Here is a 20,809-nt window from a genome sequence, read left to right on the forward strand (position 1 = left end):
CATCTTCTTCATTTTGCTGTACTCTGTTTTTAAAATATCCCCCAAATGTGCATTCCTTTTAGAATCATGGAGGGGAGGGGGTGTCTTTCTGATCTTTCAAACACTTCTCAGTGGCATCTGAGTTGGACTTGCTATGTGGGTTTCTGTGTAATTCCTTATCGTTTCTCCCGGACTGGTAGGGCAATGCCAGCAGAGGCTTGACACTGGATGTGCCCTCAGATGTGGCTGTCGGTGTCCAGGCTCGACGGCGGAGGACCTGTGCTGCCCCTGGAGTCTCCTTCACTGTCTTCCAGTCCCTGGATCGACCCCTGTCCTGCGTTGGCATATATTTGGGATGGGCAGAGGTAGAGAGCCATGCCCTTCCTGAGAAGGGAGTTCTTTAACCAGAGGTGAAGTGCAAGGACATGTCTGAGAAAATACTCTACATCCAAGGAGGACCAGTCCGAGTCTGAGTCTGGAGAGTGTGAGGTGGGCACTGGAGCCAGGCAGGAGAGCCGGGAAAGGGGTGGGAGGGAGAAGAGAAGGCTGATGGGGAAGCCGAGGCAGGGCCAGCCTGATGCATCTCAAGGGTCAGGGACTGAGCAGACACCTGGAAAGCAGGTGCTTTGGGTGAGCTCTCCACCCCCTTGGGCTCTGGGTGTCAGACACCTAACCTCTGGACTGCTGATCAGGTCACACTCAGAACAGTGGCTCTACATCCACTCATAATTTGGGCAGGTGTTATTTCTGCTGCAGGAATTCATTCCTTCTGAAGAGACCAGGTTTTGGAGACTCCATCCCCAAGATGCTGGCTTTCATTTTTTGAGTGCAAGGAGTATTTTCTCCGGGGCTTGTCTCTGCTCCATCTTGTTGCCAAGTGGGTTGTCTGAAACATGCTTATTAACTATTGATAACCTTGTGGATTTTTGTGTACTTGCCGTCAGCAGTGGTGGTTTGTAAAAGCATGTGGTCACTTTAACTACACACCAAGCAGAGACACTTCATTGCATGGACCCACTGAGGGTGAAGGCAGTGTACAAAAATACTTTAATATACAACAATATCTCACAATACAACAGACCAGTAGTCAAGAGCATCACATGTGGAGAAAATATATATATATATATATATATATATATATATATATATACATTTCCCTAAAACTATGATTTCTTATACACACTCAGGACAAAGCCTTAAAAGCTTATAGCATGCTTAGTCTTCATCTAACCACAGTGAATTAAACATTCCTTTCCACAAGAGAGCAGCCTAGGTGATGAATTATTGTCTGATGGAGCCTCACTGAGAATTTGTCTGCTTGTTTTAGCATCATGAGTCTTCCGACCTGGCAACTACAATCCAAACTCCAGATGGTCACAGAACAGAAGCCAACATTTCAGATGATTTAGTCAAGTGATCTTACCTATCCTCAGACCTGAAACAGGCAACTCTCGTACATCTATCGCTAAGTAAGAGAGATGCTTCATACTTAGTATGCTGCTATTAATGTCTGATTTTTCTAGGTTTCTTCAGACAAAATTCCAACTATATTATTACAACATCAACTAAGCAATAATTGAAAGCACCACCAAATGCTTGTCTATAACACTTAAGTTGAGATGCCTCAGTTAAATTACCGTTTTCCTAATAAAAAGGAATATGTCTCACAAAACTGACACTCATATTTAAAAACTGGAAAAAAAGCAAAATGTTATGTAACCCAAACTTGAATTTTACTCTGCTGCTAAATGTTCCTATTTTGCCTGTTAAGAAAAATGAGCGTTTGAATATTTTTAACATTAAGGTTTTGAAAACACTGACCAACCCCCCGCCCCATGTAAAAACAGCTGGAAAATGTATTTAAAATAGCTTCTTTTTCTTTTTTAAAATATTGTCTCCTTTTTTCATGTTTTAAATTTTATTTTCCTTTTTGTGTTTTTTCCTCTTTTTCACTTAAAAAATTTTTTTTCTCGAATGCAGTGTTTTGTTTTATCCTCCCTTTGAGGAAAGAAAATACGGTTTCCCTCAGCTCTAGAGAAGTTAATTCACTTTGACTCAGGATTTGGGCTTCAGACTCATCAGATTTTGTTTCAATCGTAACAACTGGTGTCTACTATACAGCAGACAAGGTCTTCTGGCTTTCACATGTGAACATCAGCAAAATACACCCATGTTAAGAAAAAAAATATTTTATGTTTATATGGATTATATTTAGGCCATCATGACTTTATCATACATCCAGACCCATGGGGAAAATACCTTCTTAACTCACTTTTTTCCTTAAAAACATAAAATAAAAATGGAAAATGCCTGACAATGATTCTGTTGTGGATGGGGCACAAACATATTTCAGCTGAATTACAGTCAATTAAATTTGAAGTAGGAATATCCTTTCTGGGAGAAAAAAAAAAAATCACACAAACCAAACTTTTGAAATCACCAAGTCTTGAAAAAAGATTCTGAAGTAGAATTCCCGCATGGTGGCTTAACAGAATCTTGCAACATTTAAATGCCACCTAGTGTCCAACATTGGAATGGCAGTGGAATTAAAAGCAAAAAAATTGTCCATGCTTTTGCTTTTTTAAAAACAACGACAGGAAGTGATTATTTTCCAGGCAATGGGGTACTGTCCAGGTTCCGTAAATACACCACATGTGGCATTTCCACTAGGCGAGGAATTTGTTCCTTGACCCAGTTCAAATGACATTTTTCCTCAAGCTCTTTTTTAGTGCCAGCAAAGGAATGCACTGGATCTTCTTATATTGACCTATATTTTCTTGACATCACTTATTTCAAGTGATTCAGAGTTAAGTGAGAAATGGAAATACTATGTTGTGCCACAGTGTCACTTACAGAGAATTCAGGTACATCCTGCTCTTCATCATACCCTTTCCTCATGTTTGCTTGGGCAAAACAGCTCATGCCAGTCCAGTAAGCTGTCACTTTTCAGGGACATGGGCACAACCATCTATGCAAATAAACTCATACGTTGTCACCTGACAGACTCAGGAGATTCACACAGCACCCCCCATCTCAACTTCATCGTGAATTGTAAAGTGTGTCTTGGTTTTGCTAAGAATCGTGGAAAAGACAGGGCAGGAACAGAGGTGGTTCACATTCCTGAAATAGTCCCCATGGGCCAGGGCTGTAAGAAGCCCCCACACGTGGGTTTCTTCTCCCAGGTACTCACTCAACCTGATATTAGCATCTCATTCTTTGAAACATCTGTGGACTATTTCTAAACTTCCCGGTGAAAAGCCCAAGATCGCAGATATCTGAGGGCAGACAAGGAAAGCCCCCCCCCCCAAACGGATATAAACAGGGAGGAGATCATTTGTAAGTTTTCCAGAAGTGAAACTATCAAATAAAAAGACAGGAAAACAACTTCAAAATGGAAATACAGGGGTTACAGTAAACACTACTCAGAAATCAAATCCAAAATAAAATAATTAACGAAAGTTAATGGTCTTGCATGGTGTAAGAAGTTCGATTATCTGAGTTATGTGCTCAGTGACCACAAGCAATCAGAGTCCAGGTGCAACTGAAAATCGGATTTGGGCCCCTGAGAAGTGCCAACCTGAAGCGGGGCTGATGGGGCCGCTGCATCCAGTCCCGGTCTGGTCCCACCAGGTGGCAGAAGGTCGCTCAGCTCTCAGCTTCACCAGTCCAGCTTCAGGTCCGCCTTGCTCCATACATATTTTCCTCCTCGCTTTAGAAACATCTTTTCATCAAAGCCACTGAATTTTATGGCTTTTTCTACCCCGACATCCAGGATGGACTTGGATGGATCCTTCCGCCCGTTTCTACAGTTCAGGAAGCGCATCTAGGAAATTCAGGATAGAAGGTGAGATATTTCCTTATAATTTTTCTTCTTTTCTTTTTTGCTTTTTAGGGCCACACCCGTGGCGTATGGAAGTCTCCAGGCTAAGGGCGGAATGGGAACTATAGTTGCCAGTCTACACCACAGCCACAGCAACGTGGGATCCTTAACCCACCGAGCAAGGCCAGGGACGGAACCCTCTTGGACACTAGTCTGGCTCCTTACACTGAGCCACAAGGGGAACTTCCTATTTCCTTACAACTTTCCTGTAAAACTCAATTTGGGGGACTCATCCCAGATCATCTTTGACATTCCAATCATCTCAAGAAAAGTTCATGGTGCCCGGTGCACCCTCTGTGGTGAGGATGCTTCAACAGCATCTCTGTGCTCAACCAGCTCCCATCACCCACATGAACACATCGGATCAGGTAAGTGGTAAACGCAATCATATATACACCGCAGGATGACGTGCCCTCCACTGGGGGGTGGGGTAATCAGGAAGGTCTTCTGGAAAATGTTGACCTCTGAGTTACATTTTGAAATTGGAAGCTGGAGGGAAGAGTATTGCAAAAGCCCAGAAGCATGAAAGAGTTGGCATGTTTGGGAAACTGCAGGTGGATGATATTGCTGGAGTGACGACTGTGTGTGCATAGATATGTAAGAGTAAATATTAATAAAAGCTTCTTTTAAGAAAGGGAGACAGAGGGAGAGAGAGCCATAAGAAAGGTGCTACAGAGGCAGGAGTCTGCCCTGCCCTGCTAAGGGTCTTGGTGTTTTAATCCTAAATTAAGTATCTTACCGGCAGGAACCAGATCCTCAAGTTTTGTTTTGTTTTGTTTTACCCTTTGGCTGCATCCGAGGCACATGGAAGTTCCCCAGGTCAAGGATGGAACACCAGCTGCAGCTGCGACCTACACCGCAGCTGTGGGAACACTGGATCCTTAACCCACTGTGCCACAGTGGGGATTCCTGATCCTCACACTTTTATGACCATGGCATAGAGCATTTTGTCGAATACTTGGTGACACAAAATGTTCTTAAGTTGCCTGAAGGAAATTTTGTTCCCACTGTATTTATTCCAAAGAGTACAGAGACCAGAAAGTTTGTACAGGAACTTTGGTCAGAATCCCCACCCAGCCTTAATACTCCCCAAATAAATCTATTTGCCTTTCCCTTTCTACCTAGAACCCATAACCTGAACATCTCGTTATCATCTTTTTCCCTGAGCTTCACAGAGAAAGCTCATATTGACAAAAATGAATGGCAGTGAAGCCTCATATTGAACAAAAAAATGAACGACGGTTTCAAATGAACTTGAAAATAAAATATCAAAAGTCACAATAAGCATTTCTTGAGGCTTGAAACACCAACTCCAATGAAATACGGAAAAGCCATTGTTATTGTTGGAGTTCATTTCTTAAAAACAGGTCTTTGAATGGAATCATTTGTCCTGTGCTATAAATATTTGCAAATGATTTTGAATTCCCCCCCCCAAAAAAAAGAGAGAAAAGAAAAAAAGAGAAAGGGAGAAGGGATTCATTTTTCAGTTTCAAGAAGAGTGGATTATGGTTTCCTTTGGAAGACAGCGGGGCACGAATGGTCTCAGTGCTTTTGGAGAGAACTGTAATCTTTTCTCCCCCAAAACCAAGAGTTATCTGTCAGAGGGCAAGCTGGCAGCATCTTAGATACCTACAGCAATCATGTGAGGTGACAGGGCCCCCCTGCCAAGGACCCATGACCAGAGAACCCTGCCAAAGACGTAACAGAGGAGTCTGTTTTGTGTTTCGTCAGCTCCACGTGATGTTCATGGACCCATAGCCACAGCGGAGACCCCTGTGCAAACATGGGGGGCAGATTCAAGCCAATGCCTGCCCCACCACTTCACTCAGAGCTGGACACAGGGAAGCAAGGGCAATGTTAACGCTAATCAGTGCCAATAAAAATATGCAGAGCTGACTGAGAAGAAGATGTGTGGACCACATGGTTACATTCACTGTCGGTCGACTCTGCCCTTCCTGCTTAATGCATTTTTAAGGAGTCATCTCATAAATCACTAGATACTCACATATTCATCCAGAATAAGGTAGGAATCTCTCATCTGCAAAGGAAAATTACATGCAAAATTAGTTTCAAGTGTATTTTTCAGTATGTGTGCTCAACTTACAACGTTTGCGTGTTTGTGCTTCATGAATCCTGGCTTCAACACGTCTTAAATCTTTTGAGTGCCTTCGGCTATGTCCCTTACAAGCTGAGTCATCTGCCAGGGTCCCATCCTCACCTAACACACATCTCCAGGTGATCCCATGGTGTCCATTCAGAGGATGCTGCTTCATGCCGGAAGGGCCACTCTGAAAGCTTATCTGACAATTCAATCCACTCTGAAAGCTGCTTCATGCCACTCTGAAAGCTTATCTGACAATTCAATCCACTCTGAAAGCTGCTTCATGCCGGAAGGGTCACTCTGAAAGCTTATCTGACAATTCAATCCCCAAGCTACTTTCCCCATTTCCTCCAGCTGTGGGGAGCCATGTCTGTCAGTGTTCAATATTTGTCTCTACCAATGGCTTTAACATCTTTTTTTTTTCAATATATAAAGGAGAATCTCTTTAATGCTATAATCCAAGAGTTTACCTGAGGATGGCAGTATTTACTTCCATAACTTGTAACTCGTTATGCCTTCTACAGGTACATAGAGGGTGCACCTGCACACCTATAGGAAGGGAGACCCTCTATAGATACCTCATATAAGTGGGGATCTGCAAATAGTTTTCTGTAAATGGCCAGATAGTAAATAGTTTCAACCTTGTGGGCCATTTGGTCTCTGGCTTAACCTGTAAGCCCCTGTGGACCTAAAGAACAGGTGAGGTTGTTCCATTGAAACTTTCTCTAAGAACCTTGAAATTCCAATCACATAAATTTTCATTAATCACAAATGTCATTCTTGTTTTGGTTTTTTTTCCCCAACCATTCTTGGCTTGCATTCCTGGTCTGTCCCACTGGCTGTGGTTTGCCGGCTCCTGTGCACAGCCAGGTCAGGACCTAGTAGTTGAACGTCTGGAGGCCAGCCAGCAGCATCAGCATCATCTGGGAGCTTGTTAAAATGACGCATCATGGGTCCACCTCCAACCAGCTATCGGTTTGCAAACTCAGGAGTTCCCGGGGTGACATGGGAACCCACCTCCCATACACAGAGGGCAAGCAGAGGTGGAGAAAGAGGTAATCACTCCAGATGGGCAGGTGGCAGGTACAACAAACCAGGGAACTTGCATACAAAGCTTGTCTGGGGCATCCTGCACAACAAGGTGATCCGAGAGCCCACTGCTTATAACACAGGGAAATCTGCTCAGTATTGTGTAATGACCTATATGGGAGAGGACTCTGAACAGGAACAGATACGTGTATGTGTGTAAGTGATTAACTCTGCTAAATACCTGACTTTAAAAAACAACTTTGTAAGTCCACTATACTCCAGTTTTTTTTTTTTTAAGTTTATAGAGAAGCCTTAACTGGGTTCAGTGACATGTGCTGTCCAGATGGCTTCAATCACACCTGCTCTCAAGGCTGCATCCTTGGAACAGCTCCTTCTGGGGGAACAGGGTGGAATATACGCTCCAGGAATGGGGAGGAGTGAGGGGCCTCTAATTGCTTGGGTCAAACAGAGGTCAAATCCACTCAGTCACCTCCTTCAATCCCCCTGAGTCAGAATCTACATTTTAACAGGAGTCCTGGGGGGGTGCTGTCTTCATTTCAGTGATGTTTGAAATGAACTGACTAGTAGGTTTCTCAGGCTTTGGGGTTATTCTAGCCCTAGTTTGCCTGTTGCTGGGCTCTAGGTGAGGTCAGCTAGCTCTACTTCTGACACAGGTAAGGTCAGCTGACATTTCCTTGACATAGGTGAGGTCAGCCGACCCTGTGACTCTGCCTCAGTGTTTCTAAAGTGGGCGTAATGATTTTCAGCTCATGGAGCATCTGTGAAGTGCTCGGCAAATAGCAATGCTCATTGTGACATACTTTCCTTGATTTCTCATCAAACATGTAATTAAGACAAACTTTTAAGAGTCAAATAAAATAGAGCGTGGATGTGAATATTCTCCTCTACTCTCTGGCCTCTTTGTGCAAGCTGCCCTGTTTCCCATTCAAGGGTGTTCTCATCCGTGCTCTGGCCCACACTACTTGGAAGCGTAAAGTATAAGGAACAAATCCTTGTTCTGGAATTCCTTTTGACACAAGCATACAAGGGAAGCTTTTGCTGCATGTGTATTCTTTGGTGGAAGATGGGGAGTGCTGTTGATTTTTAAATACTTTAAAAGTCCTCTAACTACCTCTTTTAGCAAAAATCCAGTTTTCAAGGTAAGCCAAAACCCTGATAACCCCATTATCCCCAGAGGACCATGGGATGTGTCTGTGCACATTAGGATTAAAGGGCAAGTGAACTGGGGGCGACGGTTTCTCATTCGCACCGAATATCCTATCATGAGAACTCACCCTTGTCCTCACTGTTCTTTGCAGCATGCTGTTAAGTCAGTGTAGAGTTTACCTGTTCTCTGTCGGCTGAATATTGGCTACTTGGAGTTTTCACCGCCGTCCTTACCACGGCAGTAACCCAGCTGTAGCAGGGTGTTCCTTTTCTCCTTAGCATCCTAGGACACACTATTTACTCTGCTGCCACTCACACCTGGAAGCTCCGAAGTGTCGACATGTTTTGGCTAACATCTTTAAAAATGTTTCATTAAAATATATGTTTTTGGCTGTCCCCATGGCAAACCGAAGTCCCCTGGGCCAAGGATCGAACCCATGCCACAGCGGTGACAGTGCTGGATCCTTAACCCCTAGGCATTAGGGAAGTCCTGGCTAATGTTAATCGACATAATATACACCTTGGTGCTAACAGGACGAATCCACTTGTTCATAGGGGAAGCCTAAAGGATTCGTGAAAGGTGCCTTCCACCTCAGCCCTGGGACGGTTCCCTAAGTCACGGCATGTGGAACCCCTGGTGCAGAGATTTCCTCTTTGAGACAAATGTGTGATGGGCAACAAAACAGCTTTTGCTTTATACAACCTGCCGGTTAGACTCGGGCACCAAGCAGGACACGTCTTTGTGGCGGTCTAAGAATTCCTCAAACTCTTCGTCGCTGATAACAAACTGCTCTGCTTCTCTCAGAGCATCTTCTCCAACATTCTCACCCTCAATTAAGAGGCATTGGAAGACCTGAAAAACAAGAGTTAGTGTAATGTTGGTTCTGTAGACAGCTTTCATTGTGGTTTTTTTTGCTTTTTTGGCCACGCCTGCAGCATGTTCTTGGGCCAGTGATCAAACTAGGGCTACGGTAATGACTTGAGCTGCTGCAGTGACCAAGTTAGATCTTTAACCTGCTGCACCACAGGAGAACTCCCATCCATTATTTGCTTTTTACCCCAAATCTCATTTCCCTCTGAACTAAGCTTCATCTCTCCTAAGCAAAGAAGACTCTTCAACAAGGAACATGCCAGAAAGACACCGCTCTGGGGAAAGGAGAAATGCGCCCTGAAATTTAGGGATATGGTACTGGAAACCCAAATGTCCCCAAAGCATAAAATTTTAAAAAGTGGTCTAGTTATGTTTGATCTAGTTGTATAATCTAATTTTTTCAGACTATAAAATAATGGGCATTCATTGAAGGAAATATGAACTACATAAAAGCATTGAGAAAATAAACAAATTGTTTTTTAATCCCAAACCAAGAAGCAAGTATTTTCAAGGTGTGGTTGCTACTGATGTTTAACAGGTCCTTCCTTACTAAGCCCTGCAGAATGTTTTCAGTTCACATGTAGGAAGAGTTTTCTAAAACCGCTCATCGTCTTTTTCAACATTCTTGTAAGTAGATCCGTTAACGTGTGTGTGAGATGTATTATTCCATCAGGAGGACTACCATCATCAGAAAAGGAAACACAACTCCAGGGACTTGTTCAAGGTGAAAACAGGTAACAGCTGATCAAGGGCAGAGCAGCGCAGAGCCCAGCTCTCTGGGGTTTTCAGGAAAGGGAACATTCTATGTGGCATTTAATCAGCATTTTAAACTACTGAGAAGTAGTTTTATTTATTTGTTTTTGGTTTTTTCAAATTATAGCTGATTTACAAGGTTCTGTCAAGTTCTGCTGCACAGCAAAGGGACCCAATCATACATATATATACATTCTTTTTCTCCCATTATCCTCCCTCATCATAAGTGACTAGATACAGTTCCTTGTGCTACACCGCAAGAATGAGTAATTTTAAAGGCCATAAATATCACCTTCTTTGCTCACTTTATGTCCCCTCCCCTCCCCGGTCCTTTCTTCTGCGCCCCCAGTTCTTTGACATTGCCCCCCCCCCAGGCCCTGGCCCCGTGGTGGTTTCTGTGTTTGCTTTCCTGAGCTGTGGTCCTCAGCAGGCTGCGGATATCGTGGGAGGGGACCCTACTCACCTTGTCCCCACCGCACCTGTCCCCAGGTCCCCAGTCCAGGCAGAAAGGGAGGAGAGAGGCCTGGCAGGGGTGGGCCTTCCACGTAGGTGAGAATCCCAAGCTGCCTGGAGTATCAGATGGTAAAGACACACGAGGGTGTCTTTCCTGGTGATGGTCCCAGGATCCACTGGCTAAAACACAGGGGCCTCTTGGGAGAGAAGCCACATCCTGGGAGCATGAAGGGGAGTGCGGGAGGGCTGGGGGGTGGTTGGGTGCCGCAAATTACAGGTGATGGCCACTCCCTGCAGACAAATGCCAGGAGGTCCTTTCACTCCTGGAAGCTCTGGGTACTGTTGTACCCTTGGCTGTGGGCAGAGCCTGCAACCCGGGGTGGGGAGGCGGCTCTCAGATGAGGAGGCCACCTCGGGAGCCAGGCTCTAAACCACGTAGGGACGGCCTAACCACAGGCACCTGACCCAGGTTTATATCCACCTGCAGCCTGAAGACCTCAGCAATCTGGTGAGAAATCGTTCTCTAAGTGGGCAGCAGCTAATCCTCTCTGTCCAAAAGAAGTCAGGGTTTTGAAAAGGCAATACTGGAGTGAATCAGGGAAGCAAAAGCCAGAGTAGGAGTCAAAAGATTGGAGAAAAAGAGCCACAAGATAGAAAGGTGACAAGGAGCCATGAGCAAACCAAAGCCATGAGAAAAAAAATATATATAATATCTATAGATTTATAGATCTCTAGATAGATATAGAGATCTCTAGATCTGTAGATATGCTCTATCTATCTATCTATCTATCTATCTATCTATCTATCTATCTACATATCACAGAATTGGAGCAGAGATGAGAAAGCAGGAAAGGAGAGTTGTGGCTGGCAGGTGGTTCTAGAAGGAAAGTCTGAGAGGGTGATGCTTAGCCCTCTGGCTCTCCCCCAGCCCTCCCTGGTGGTTCACAGCCTGGGGTCCTTTTTCTGCAGCTGTTATCAGCCCCTCCCCATCTGGAAGGGTGGCTAGTATTCCAGATTATTTACCTATGTCACCAAACTTCAAGTCCAATATACTAATTTTAATATTTTTTAAGAAACATGTCTATCTTCTCTGAACCCACTTCTACATGTTACAGGATAACCTCAGGTAAATAATACCTCATCCCCTTCCCCTTCTCTACAACCCCACTCTGAATGCTGACGTGGGATTTACAGCACATCCCAGGCAACTGGGCAGGAAAGGTTTTCTTTGTGTCTGGATGGGAGCTCCTTCCCCAGGCTTTTCCCACCGATGGAAATTCTGTCCATCTGTCAGAGCTCAGCCAGACACTGCCTCCTATGTGAAGTCTTCCTGGCCCTTTGGCAGAATTAAACTCTGCCTGTTTCACCTTCCCACATTATCCCAGCACACACAGCTTTTTATTACAAGAATTCTCCTCATCTCTTTTCTTTGCTAGAATTCTACGTCTTTATCCTCAGTTGCATCTACTCTGAGGTCCACGCACAGACTCTGCCTAACAATCGCTGGGCAGTTTGTAAGGATGTATAGTCACCCAAGCCCTCCTTAGCTATCTGTTTCAGGATAACAGGCATGGGATGAGGCCCGAGCAGCTGGTTTTTAACCAGTTCCCTGAGTTGGCTCTGAAGACCAGCCAGGGGTAGAATGCTCTAGTTTGTAATTATTTGCAGTCGCCTGCACATTGTGGCTGTTGTAAAAACACCTTGGCTTGGCTTACGTGTATTTGAATCTTAGACTCTGCAGTAGCTGTTGGTGGAGCCAGTCCTGAAGCACACATCCACGTGGGTGAATCTTGGTGAATTAATTTTGCTACAACGTGGGGATGGCCTTGCTCCCAATATCTTCTGATAGTTTAGTGAAAAATGAACTAACAGTATTTATGAAGAATATATATCCATGTATAAATAAACCAAGGGTTTTTAAGGTAACATCCATCTTACTATTTTAAGAAACACATGGAGTTAGGCTTTCTCTGAACATGTTCTTGAGACTACCTCCAAGGATCTCTCATGCTCTTTTATATCTGCTTTTACAACATTCCAGAAGGGAATATGTTCTCCTGCTCCCAAGGGGAACTGAGGCAAAGAGAAGGTAGGTAAGAAGGGTTATCAGAGCTGAAGGGCCAAGGACCCCTTTCCTGACTGCCTCACTGTGTCCAGAAGTCTCCGTATCCTTTCCATGGTTGGTTTCACCGAAGCAAGTCTTTCCTGAAAGTTCTCTTAGTTACAGTCAGCAAAAGCCACATGGTACGTACCTTCCAGCGGACAGGGTTCAGAGCTTTGATGTGTTCTGTCATATCTTCTTCCACATTGAAGCGATTGATGACTGAATTTATCTTGAAGGCCACTTTATAATCCCTGCACCACGTCCTCAGTTTTTGGAGATTTTCCACATGGTTCTTCTTTCCCTGACCACGGCCAATAAGGACATTGACCTGCTCATCAAAGCTGTCACAGGAGATGGCAAGAATGTCCAGATATTCACCTGGTGGAAAATGATCACCATGAGGCTCTCCCATCCGGGGATCAAGATGTTAGATCCCTTTAAGCCAGAGGTGGACAATTGGAGGCTAATGATCACATAGGGACACATAAGCATTTTGTTTGCTCTTTATGCCGTCTAAAAACATTTCGGACTACTTGAAAACATCTTGATGTGGGAGATTTAACATAGAATATCTACTTATGATCTACAGATGGATGGATTGAGAAGATGTGGTACACATATACAACGGAATACTATGCAGCCACAGAAAGACAACACAGATGCAACTAGGGATTCTCCTACTAAGTCAAGTAAGTCACAAAGAGAAAGACAAATACCATATGATATCACTTCTATGTGGAATCTAAATTATGACACAAATAATCCTGTCTATAAAACAGAGACAGATCAGGGCCATGGAGAGCAGACCTGTGTTTGCCACTGGTGAGGGGGGAGAGAATGGGACGGACAAGGAGTTTGAGGTTTGTAGATGCAAACTGCCACATTTAGAACAAATAAGTAATGGGGTCCTAACTGTACAGCACAGGGAACTGTGTGTAATCTCTTGGGTTAGAACACAATGGAAGATAGTATGAAAAAAAATGCATGCATATGTACAGGCTAGGTCTCTGTGCTGTACAGCAGAAATTGAAGATACACTGCCAATCAACTAAACTTTCACTAAATTTTTTTTAAAATAATTTGAGCATATGGTAACACTAACCTTGAGTTCCCATGTAGTATAAAAATCAGTGGAAGCTCATAATTGGTTTCCACGTGTCCACTGCGAATAGTCCTCACCCTCTCCTAGGGTGTCCCCACCACTAATGCTTGTTTTTCTGATGCACCTCCAACTTTGCTCCTGTGCACCACCTATCCCATACAAGCATGTGAGCTTTGGACTGTCGGGGGCAGCCATCCTCCCGGTCCTTCGTCTTCACACCACACAGATGAGCAGGGGGAGCCCATCTCAGAAGGAAAGCATGCCCAGGTCCACAGCCAGGAAGCCAACCAACTGCTCTCTGCTCACCTTGCTCCCCAACCCCATCTTATCTCTCTGAATCTGGTTCCCCAAACTTACTTTTGAACTTCCGAACCTCTCATTCACCGAGTGACTCCCTTCACAGATATTTGACATTGACCCTTTGCCCTGTGGTTTTCCTGTGAACTTTCCTCAGATTGGATGTACCACTTGCATCCAGGGCCATCCTCCCCACTGCTCACATCTGTTCCTTCACCATCTCGGGAGATTTCCTGTGACCATTCTCAACAAACGATAAATGCACCTGCCCTTTGAATGAGTTCAAGGTGCAAACAACCCTCACAAAGCAAAGACAGCACATTTGACTCCCAGAGTTAAGTTATAACTGTTTCCTAAAATGATAGGAGTCATAACAGCTAACATTTTTCAAGGGCTTCCTAAATCCCTGGTACTGCTCTAAGCATGTTGACGCCTCTGTCACCCTGAGCTGTAAGGGATCCCCACAATCTTAAGATCAGTGGTTCCCAACCCTGGCGGCCGGGTGGGATCCTTTGCAGCACCCCAAATTGGCCTGCACGCACCACAAGGTTCTGATATAATTAGTCTGGGGTCCAGTCCCAACACTGACAATTCATTTAAAGTTCCTCCAAAGCCAAACACTGGTCAAAGTTGAGAACGAGTTTAGTCCAATCACATAATTTATACAGGAAACTTAGGAAATACAGTTCTTGTTGAAAAAATAGTAAAAAAAAATGAAACAGGAATGGCAAACAAACGAACATGAATTTGCAAATCAGATTTTGCAGAACCGCACATACACTGTGTCAATTTTCCTCACTCGTGTTTCGGTTAAGAGCTCGCTTTACTGATGGGGTACAGAGAGTTCTGGTGGTAACAGGTTCAGCGGTCTGCCTCTCCACACCGTCTACTTAGTGCCCTGCAAGACTAGAACCACCAGAACTCGATGGCTTGAAAAGAGATTAGACTAAGCACACTGGGTTTTTCCTCCCTTCTGATCCCCAGCAGGCCTGGCCAAAGACCCAGGATGGAAGGAAATACAGCCACGGACCACGAGAGCGGCAATAGAGCCAGGCCTGGCCAGGTGCTCACCATAGCTCTTGAACCACCTCTCCCGGATCAGGCTCCCGTTGCTCACGATGCTGACACTGGGCAGCTGTAGCTCCTCCTTGCAGAACCTGACCAGCTTGCCCAGGTACTCGCCCCGGTCGTGGATAAACGGCTCTCCGCCTGAAAAGTTGATCTTCTCCATACCTGGGACAGACAATGCATGGGTTTTCCTTCTATTTTTTTTCCACTTTAACCAACATCCAATACGATGTTCAAGGCAAATGTAATATTTTCTCAGTGTAATGGGATGAGATGAGAGGAAAATGCAGCTCAGATGTGTTCCCAAGCCCCAGAGCCTCTGACCTTCCTTCCTTCCTTCTTTCTTTCTTTCTGTCTGTCTTTCTTTCTGCCTTTCTTTTTTTCTTTTTAGGGCCACACCTGTGGCACATGGAAGTTCCTGGGCTAGGGGCTGAATCAGAGCCACAGCCGAGGCCTACGCCACAGCCATGACAAGACCAGATCTGAGCTGCATCTGTGAACTACACTGCAGCTTGTGGCAAAGCCGGATCCTTGACCCACTGAACAAGGCCAGGGATAGAACCTGCATCCTCACAGAGACAATATTGGGTCCTTAACCCACTGAACCACAGTGGGAACTCCGCCTTTGACCTTTCCGCGTAGGGTCCTAGGTTTCCCCCGGATTGGCCTGGTTTACAGTGGCCCAGATCTCGTTGCTTAGTGTTTCCAGCACCCTCTTTTACTCTCAGATGCTTCTGTAATGGGACAGTGATAAATGATATCACCCCATGATTCATAAGCTATCATGCTAGGAGGAGGCTTGTGTCATGATCATTATTGTCCAGTAGAAACATTATTGCCTAAACGTGTGGTTAAATAGGGGCAGGTGACCAGAGGCAGTGAACAGTGTATTGGTTGGTGGTGTATCGCCTGATGAGTTTGAGGAGCAGGTTTAGAGGGATGAAAGAATGAGAAAACTGAAGGAAAGGATGGAGAGACGTAGAAAAGAGCTTGGACGAGGACCAAGGACGCCACAGTGGTGCCAACACACAGGCTGTCATATCACAGCCGAGGTCAATAGCTGATGCTCATAAAGATTGACTTCTATTCGGCCTTCTCGGTTTAAAAGCCGAAGGAACAAATTACATGTTTTAGAAGCATCTTCAGCCAGAGTAGCCATTTTAATTTTTTTTTTATTTTTTTTTCCGTTTTTATTTTTGGGGCCACACCCTAAGTTTCCTGGCTAGGGGTTGAATCATAGCTGCGGCTGTCAGCCTACGCCACAGCCAGAGCAGTGCATGGTCCAAGCTGCATCCGCTACCTACACTACAGCTCACAGCAACACCAGATCCTTAACCCACCGAGCAAAGCCAGGATTGAACCTGCATCCTCCCAGATACTATATTGGGTCCTTAACCTGCTGAGACACAATGGGAACTCCAAAATTTTAATTTTAAATGTAATGTAACGTACACTTACATTTATTTTTTAAATTTAAATTTAAAGACATATTTACATTTTTAATAGACTTCAAAATAAATTTACCTTTATTAGCCAGAAATCTTACTTAAAGGATATATTACATTATACCTTAACCATTTTAATAGCTTTGGTTTTATTTACCTAAAACTGAGAGGTCATGATATAAAAGTATGAATTATAAACCTGATAGTTTTTACTGTATTAAAAACATGAGCATTCACTTATCAGTGCCCCGTAACAAATTTTTAAGGTGGATATATGAGTTCTCACTATGTCTATATTTTAAAGAATATTACTCTGATATTTAGAAAAATTAAATGTCTTGACACATCTTAAAAGTACTGGAGTAGGAACTCAAACCCTGGCCTTGAGAATCAAAAGTCTAAGTTCTTTGCACAACCAGACTTCTCTCACAGGTTCATTCACACATTAATTCATCTATTCAAACCTTACTTTTCTATTACATTCTAGATATTTTCCTAGACAGAAAGATAAAGAGATTGCCACCTTTCAACCTTGGAACGCAGACTCTTTGGGCACCCAGATATTGAAAACAAAACAACATAACAAAACACAAGAGCACAGTTAGAAACCTGAGGGAGAAAGTTCCCTTGTGGTCCAGTGGGTTGAGGAGCTGGCATTGCTGCAGCTGAGGGGCAGGCTGCAATTGCAGTATGGGTTCAATCTCTGGCCAGGAAACTTCCACATGCTTTGGGTGCCACCAAAAGAAAAGTTAAAAAAAAAAAAAAACCTGCTATAGTACGCATTGGTAACAAGTACCACAGAATTGTGAACAAAGGGGAGAGGGCATTCATTCTGCCCAGGAAAAATTCTATGGAGTTTGAAATTTCACCAGCAGAGATTGGGGCAACCAGCCTTCCAGAAAGAGGGAACAGTATGCAGTCACAGGGTTGGTGATGCAGGAGTTGGGGCAGAATAGGGATCACGTGATGCACCCAGAGCCTAGGGCCCTTGAAGCATTGAGGGGAAGGATGATAGCACAGAGCTATCCTGTGATGAAAAGTTGGGCTTGGAAGGCATCTAGGAGTTAAGTGGGGAAGTTAGGCATCAGACTTACAGTTTAGTGAGATAACATGCTCTCAGTAGGGACACAGAGACAGTGAGATGAACGGCAACGGTGAGAAATAAAGATACCGGGGCTAGAGCCCACCCAGAAGAGCGAGGTAGGTCAGACATAGGATGAGCTGTGGATGGCAGGGCAGATGTAACAGGGAGTGGAATCAGCCAGATCCAATGATGTAGGATTTCACCATATAAAGTATGAAATCAGGCAAAACTAGCATGACTGTTAGAAGCCGAGGGAGTGGTTATATCCTGGGTGGGAGGGGCAGGGGCTGAGGGGAGCACGCCCTCGAGTGCCCTGATGTATTCTTGCTAGATCTGTGTGCTGTTTACCTGGATATGATCGCTTTGTGAAATTTAAGATGCGTGCATGTCTGTAGGTGCATGTGCTACACCTCTGTAACAAAGTTAAGCAAACCGAAAAATCTGGTGTTGTTGCTGAAGAGCACCTGTTCGCTCAGGAGATGCTCTGGGGAAGATGGGAAGACAGACAAGGAGAGGAGGAGGGACAGATGTGGTGCCAACTTAGAACTGGATTTGCTGAGCACTCTCTGAGATGCCTGCACGTAACCTGATGCAGTGACCTTCAGGGAGGAGGTCTCCAGAGCGAAGCCACTGCCTTATTTGAGTTACAAATAGTTTAAGTGCAGCAGAAATCAGCATGGCCTTGTAAACCAACTATACTTAAAAAAAAAAAGTTTCACAGGAAGAACATGTAAATAATCCAAAATAAAAGACTCAGGGGTTGCATTTGTCAAGTCAAAGCTTCTGCATGTGTTGTGACTTTCCTCGTTAACTTTTTCTGGGAAACCCCGATCCCTGGATGCTGTGGACAGACCTCCCTACCTGCCTTGTCCCATACGATGGTACACAGGAACCTGGGGGGGGGGGGCAGTGCAGACCCTTCTCACTTAGTCGGGGCTGGACCACTTACCCCCCCCAACACCTGTCCCCAAATTCACCTTCATGTCCTCTAGCAGGATGGCAACCTTACTGTGCCCTGGGGAACAACCACCGTGTCATGGAGAACAGTCCCTGCCTCTTACCCCGCCACGCAGTAGCCAGGCACAGGATGTCTTTCTGGGCCTGGGGACTCACCCGCTTCCTTCAGCAGCCACAAGCCTCTCTTGGCTTCCTCCAGGGGCAGCACGAAGGATGTCTTGGCCGTGTGGAAGCAGAAGCCACACTTGTAGTTGCACTGGCGGGTGAAGTGGTAATTGACGCTAGTGGGGGTGGTGGGCAGATGGCTGTCCTCCTGTGCCCTCGGGGGTTCCCCAGCTTCTGTTTTACCCTGCAGCTGCTGCCGGCTCCTATCACCCCCTGCCCGCCAGAAAGCTGCCCAGAGCCAGAGGAACAGGGGTCCCAGGCTGCTGCCCAGCGAGCCCAGGGGCTGCACGAAGGTGCTCAGCAGCCTGAGGGCAAAGGTGACAGGTACCAGTGTCCACATGGCAGCAGGTGCTCTGAGGCTGGCTGCAGCTCCAGGCTCAGTTTATATGTTCCCAGGAACCTGTCACATGAGGAGGCTGGACACACCTTCTTTGACTCACTCTCAATTGAGTTCAAGTTTCGATTTTGCTCTCGTGAAAATGAAAATTGGAACAGGGCCAAGACAGAAGGCTCAGGATTAGAGTTGGGCGTCTGCTTTTCTCTACCCCTCCACTCGCCTCTCTCTCCTGCTGTAAGTAATAGCCGTCTAACTGGATACTCATGAAGATATTGACATCGAATCTCTCTCTCCATAGGACTAGATGGAGACAGAGCCACTTGTGCAGCTGTTGTGGGACTCATGCAAGACATGACATGCAGAAGCTCTTATCTGCACCTTCACATGGGGGTACTCAGCGAGGGTTTGCTAGGAAAGCCAAACAGGGAAAAGAATGACTGAGCCTTGGAGGGTGAGCAGAGACTCCACCAGCCTCAGGACCCCTTTCAGATCACATCTAAACCCATAGGCACACGATGACATCCATGCCTGAACACTGCATTCATCTTAATTGATGCATTTGCACAGCGTTAACATTTAAAGTTCTCATTGTGGCTCCCTGGTAACAAGCCCAGCTAGTATCCATGAAGATTCAGGTTCGATCCTGGCCTTGCTCAGTGGGTTAAGGATCCAGTGTTGCTATGAGCTGTGGTGTAGGTCACAGACAGGGCTCGGATCCTTTGTTACTGTGGCTGTAGCTTGGAAACTTCCATGTGCCATAGGTGTGGCCCTAAAAAGCAAAAAAAAAAAAAGAGAAAGTTTATATCCCCTGTGTGTCTATAAATTGAAGTATGGTTGACTTACCATGGTGTGTTAGTTTCAGGTGTACAGCAGAGTGATTCAGTTGTATGTACATATGTTCTTTCTCAGATTTAGTTACATATATATTCTTTTCCAGATTTTTTTCCAGTATAGGTTATTACAAGTTATTGAATTCATTCCCTGTGCTACACAGTTGGTCCTTGATTTTTGTTTATTTTACATATAGTCGTGTGTATATGTTAACTGCAAACTCCTAATTTATCTCTCCCCACCCCATTCCCCTTTGGTAGCCGTAAGTTTGTTTTTTATGTTTATGAGACTATTTCTGCTTGTTTTTTTTTTTTTTTTTGATGGCCACACCCATGGCATATGGAAGTTCCCTAGCTACCGGTCGAATCAGAGCTGTAACTGCCAGCCTACACCACAGCCACAGCAACACCAGATCCAAGCCACATCTGCCACCTATGTCACAGCTTGTGGCAATACCAGATCCTTAGCCCACTGAGCAAGGACTGGGATATAAACTGCATCCTCAGGGACACTATGTCAGGTTCTTAATCCACCGAGCCACAACTGGAACTCCTATTTCTATTTTGTAAATAAGTTCATTTATACCATTTTAAAATTATATGCCACATATGAAGTTAGTCTTTGCCTGACCTACCTCACTTAGTATGATAATCTCTAGGTCCATCCCTGTTGCTGCAAATGACATTATTTCATTCTGTGTATGGCGAGGTAATATTCTATTACACACACTCACACACACACACACACACACACTCACACACACACTCACACCACATCTTTATCCATTTCTCTGTTGATGGACATTTAGTTTGCTTCCATGTTTTGGCTATTGTAAACAGTACAGCCGTAAACATTGGGGTGCATGTGTCTTTTCAAATTAGAGCTTTCTCCAGATGGATGCCCAGGAGTGGGATTACTGGATCATATGGTAATACTATTTTTCATTTTTTAAGGAACCTCCACACTGTTCTGCATTGTGGCCGTACCAATTTACCTTTTCACCACCAGTGCAGGAGGGCTCCCTTTTCTCTCCATCATCTTCGGCATTTATTATTTGTAAAAACTTTTTGATGATGGCCATTCTGACTGGTGTGAGGTGATACCTCATTGTAATTTTGATTTGCTGTAATTTTGATTTGCATTCTCGAGTAACTATGATGCTCCTTAATTGGCAAGAATTACTGTG

At 44.7% G+C, this 20,809-nt stretch overlaps 1 protein-coding gene across 1 annotated transcript; it reads right to left on the reverse strand.

Annotated features, from left to right (window-relative positions):
* Window positions 1-1,858: 1,858 nt before the first annotated feature.
* RSAD2 (radical S-adenosyl methionine domain containing 2) lies at window positions 1,859-18,810 on the reverse strand. The gene is given in 6 exon segments (NM_213817.1): window positions 1,859-3,802; window positions 5,865-5,897; window positions 8,860-9,009; window positions 12,486-12,715; window positions 14,808-14,969; window positions 18,447-18,810. Coding segments are annotated over 6 exon segments (1,089 nt in total). The 5' UTR covers window positions 18,796-18,810; the 3' UTR covers window positions 1,859-3,637.
* Window positions 18,811-20,809: the final 1,999 nt, after the last annotated feature.

This window comes from Sus scrofa, chromosome 3 (assembly GCF_054392235.1).
Source record: "Sus scrofa isolate SSC_HxYL_T2T_F1_AM1 chromosome 3, Sscrofa_HxYL_maternal_Yorkshire_Landrace_v2.0, whole genome shotgun sequence".
NCBI classification, from domain to species: domain Eukaryota; kingdom Metazoa; phylum Chordata; class Mammalia; order Artiodactyla; family Suidae; genus Sus; species Sus scrofa.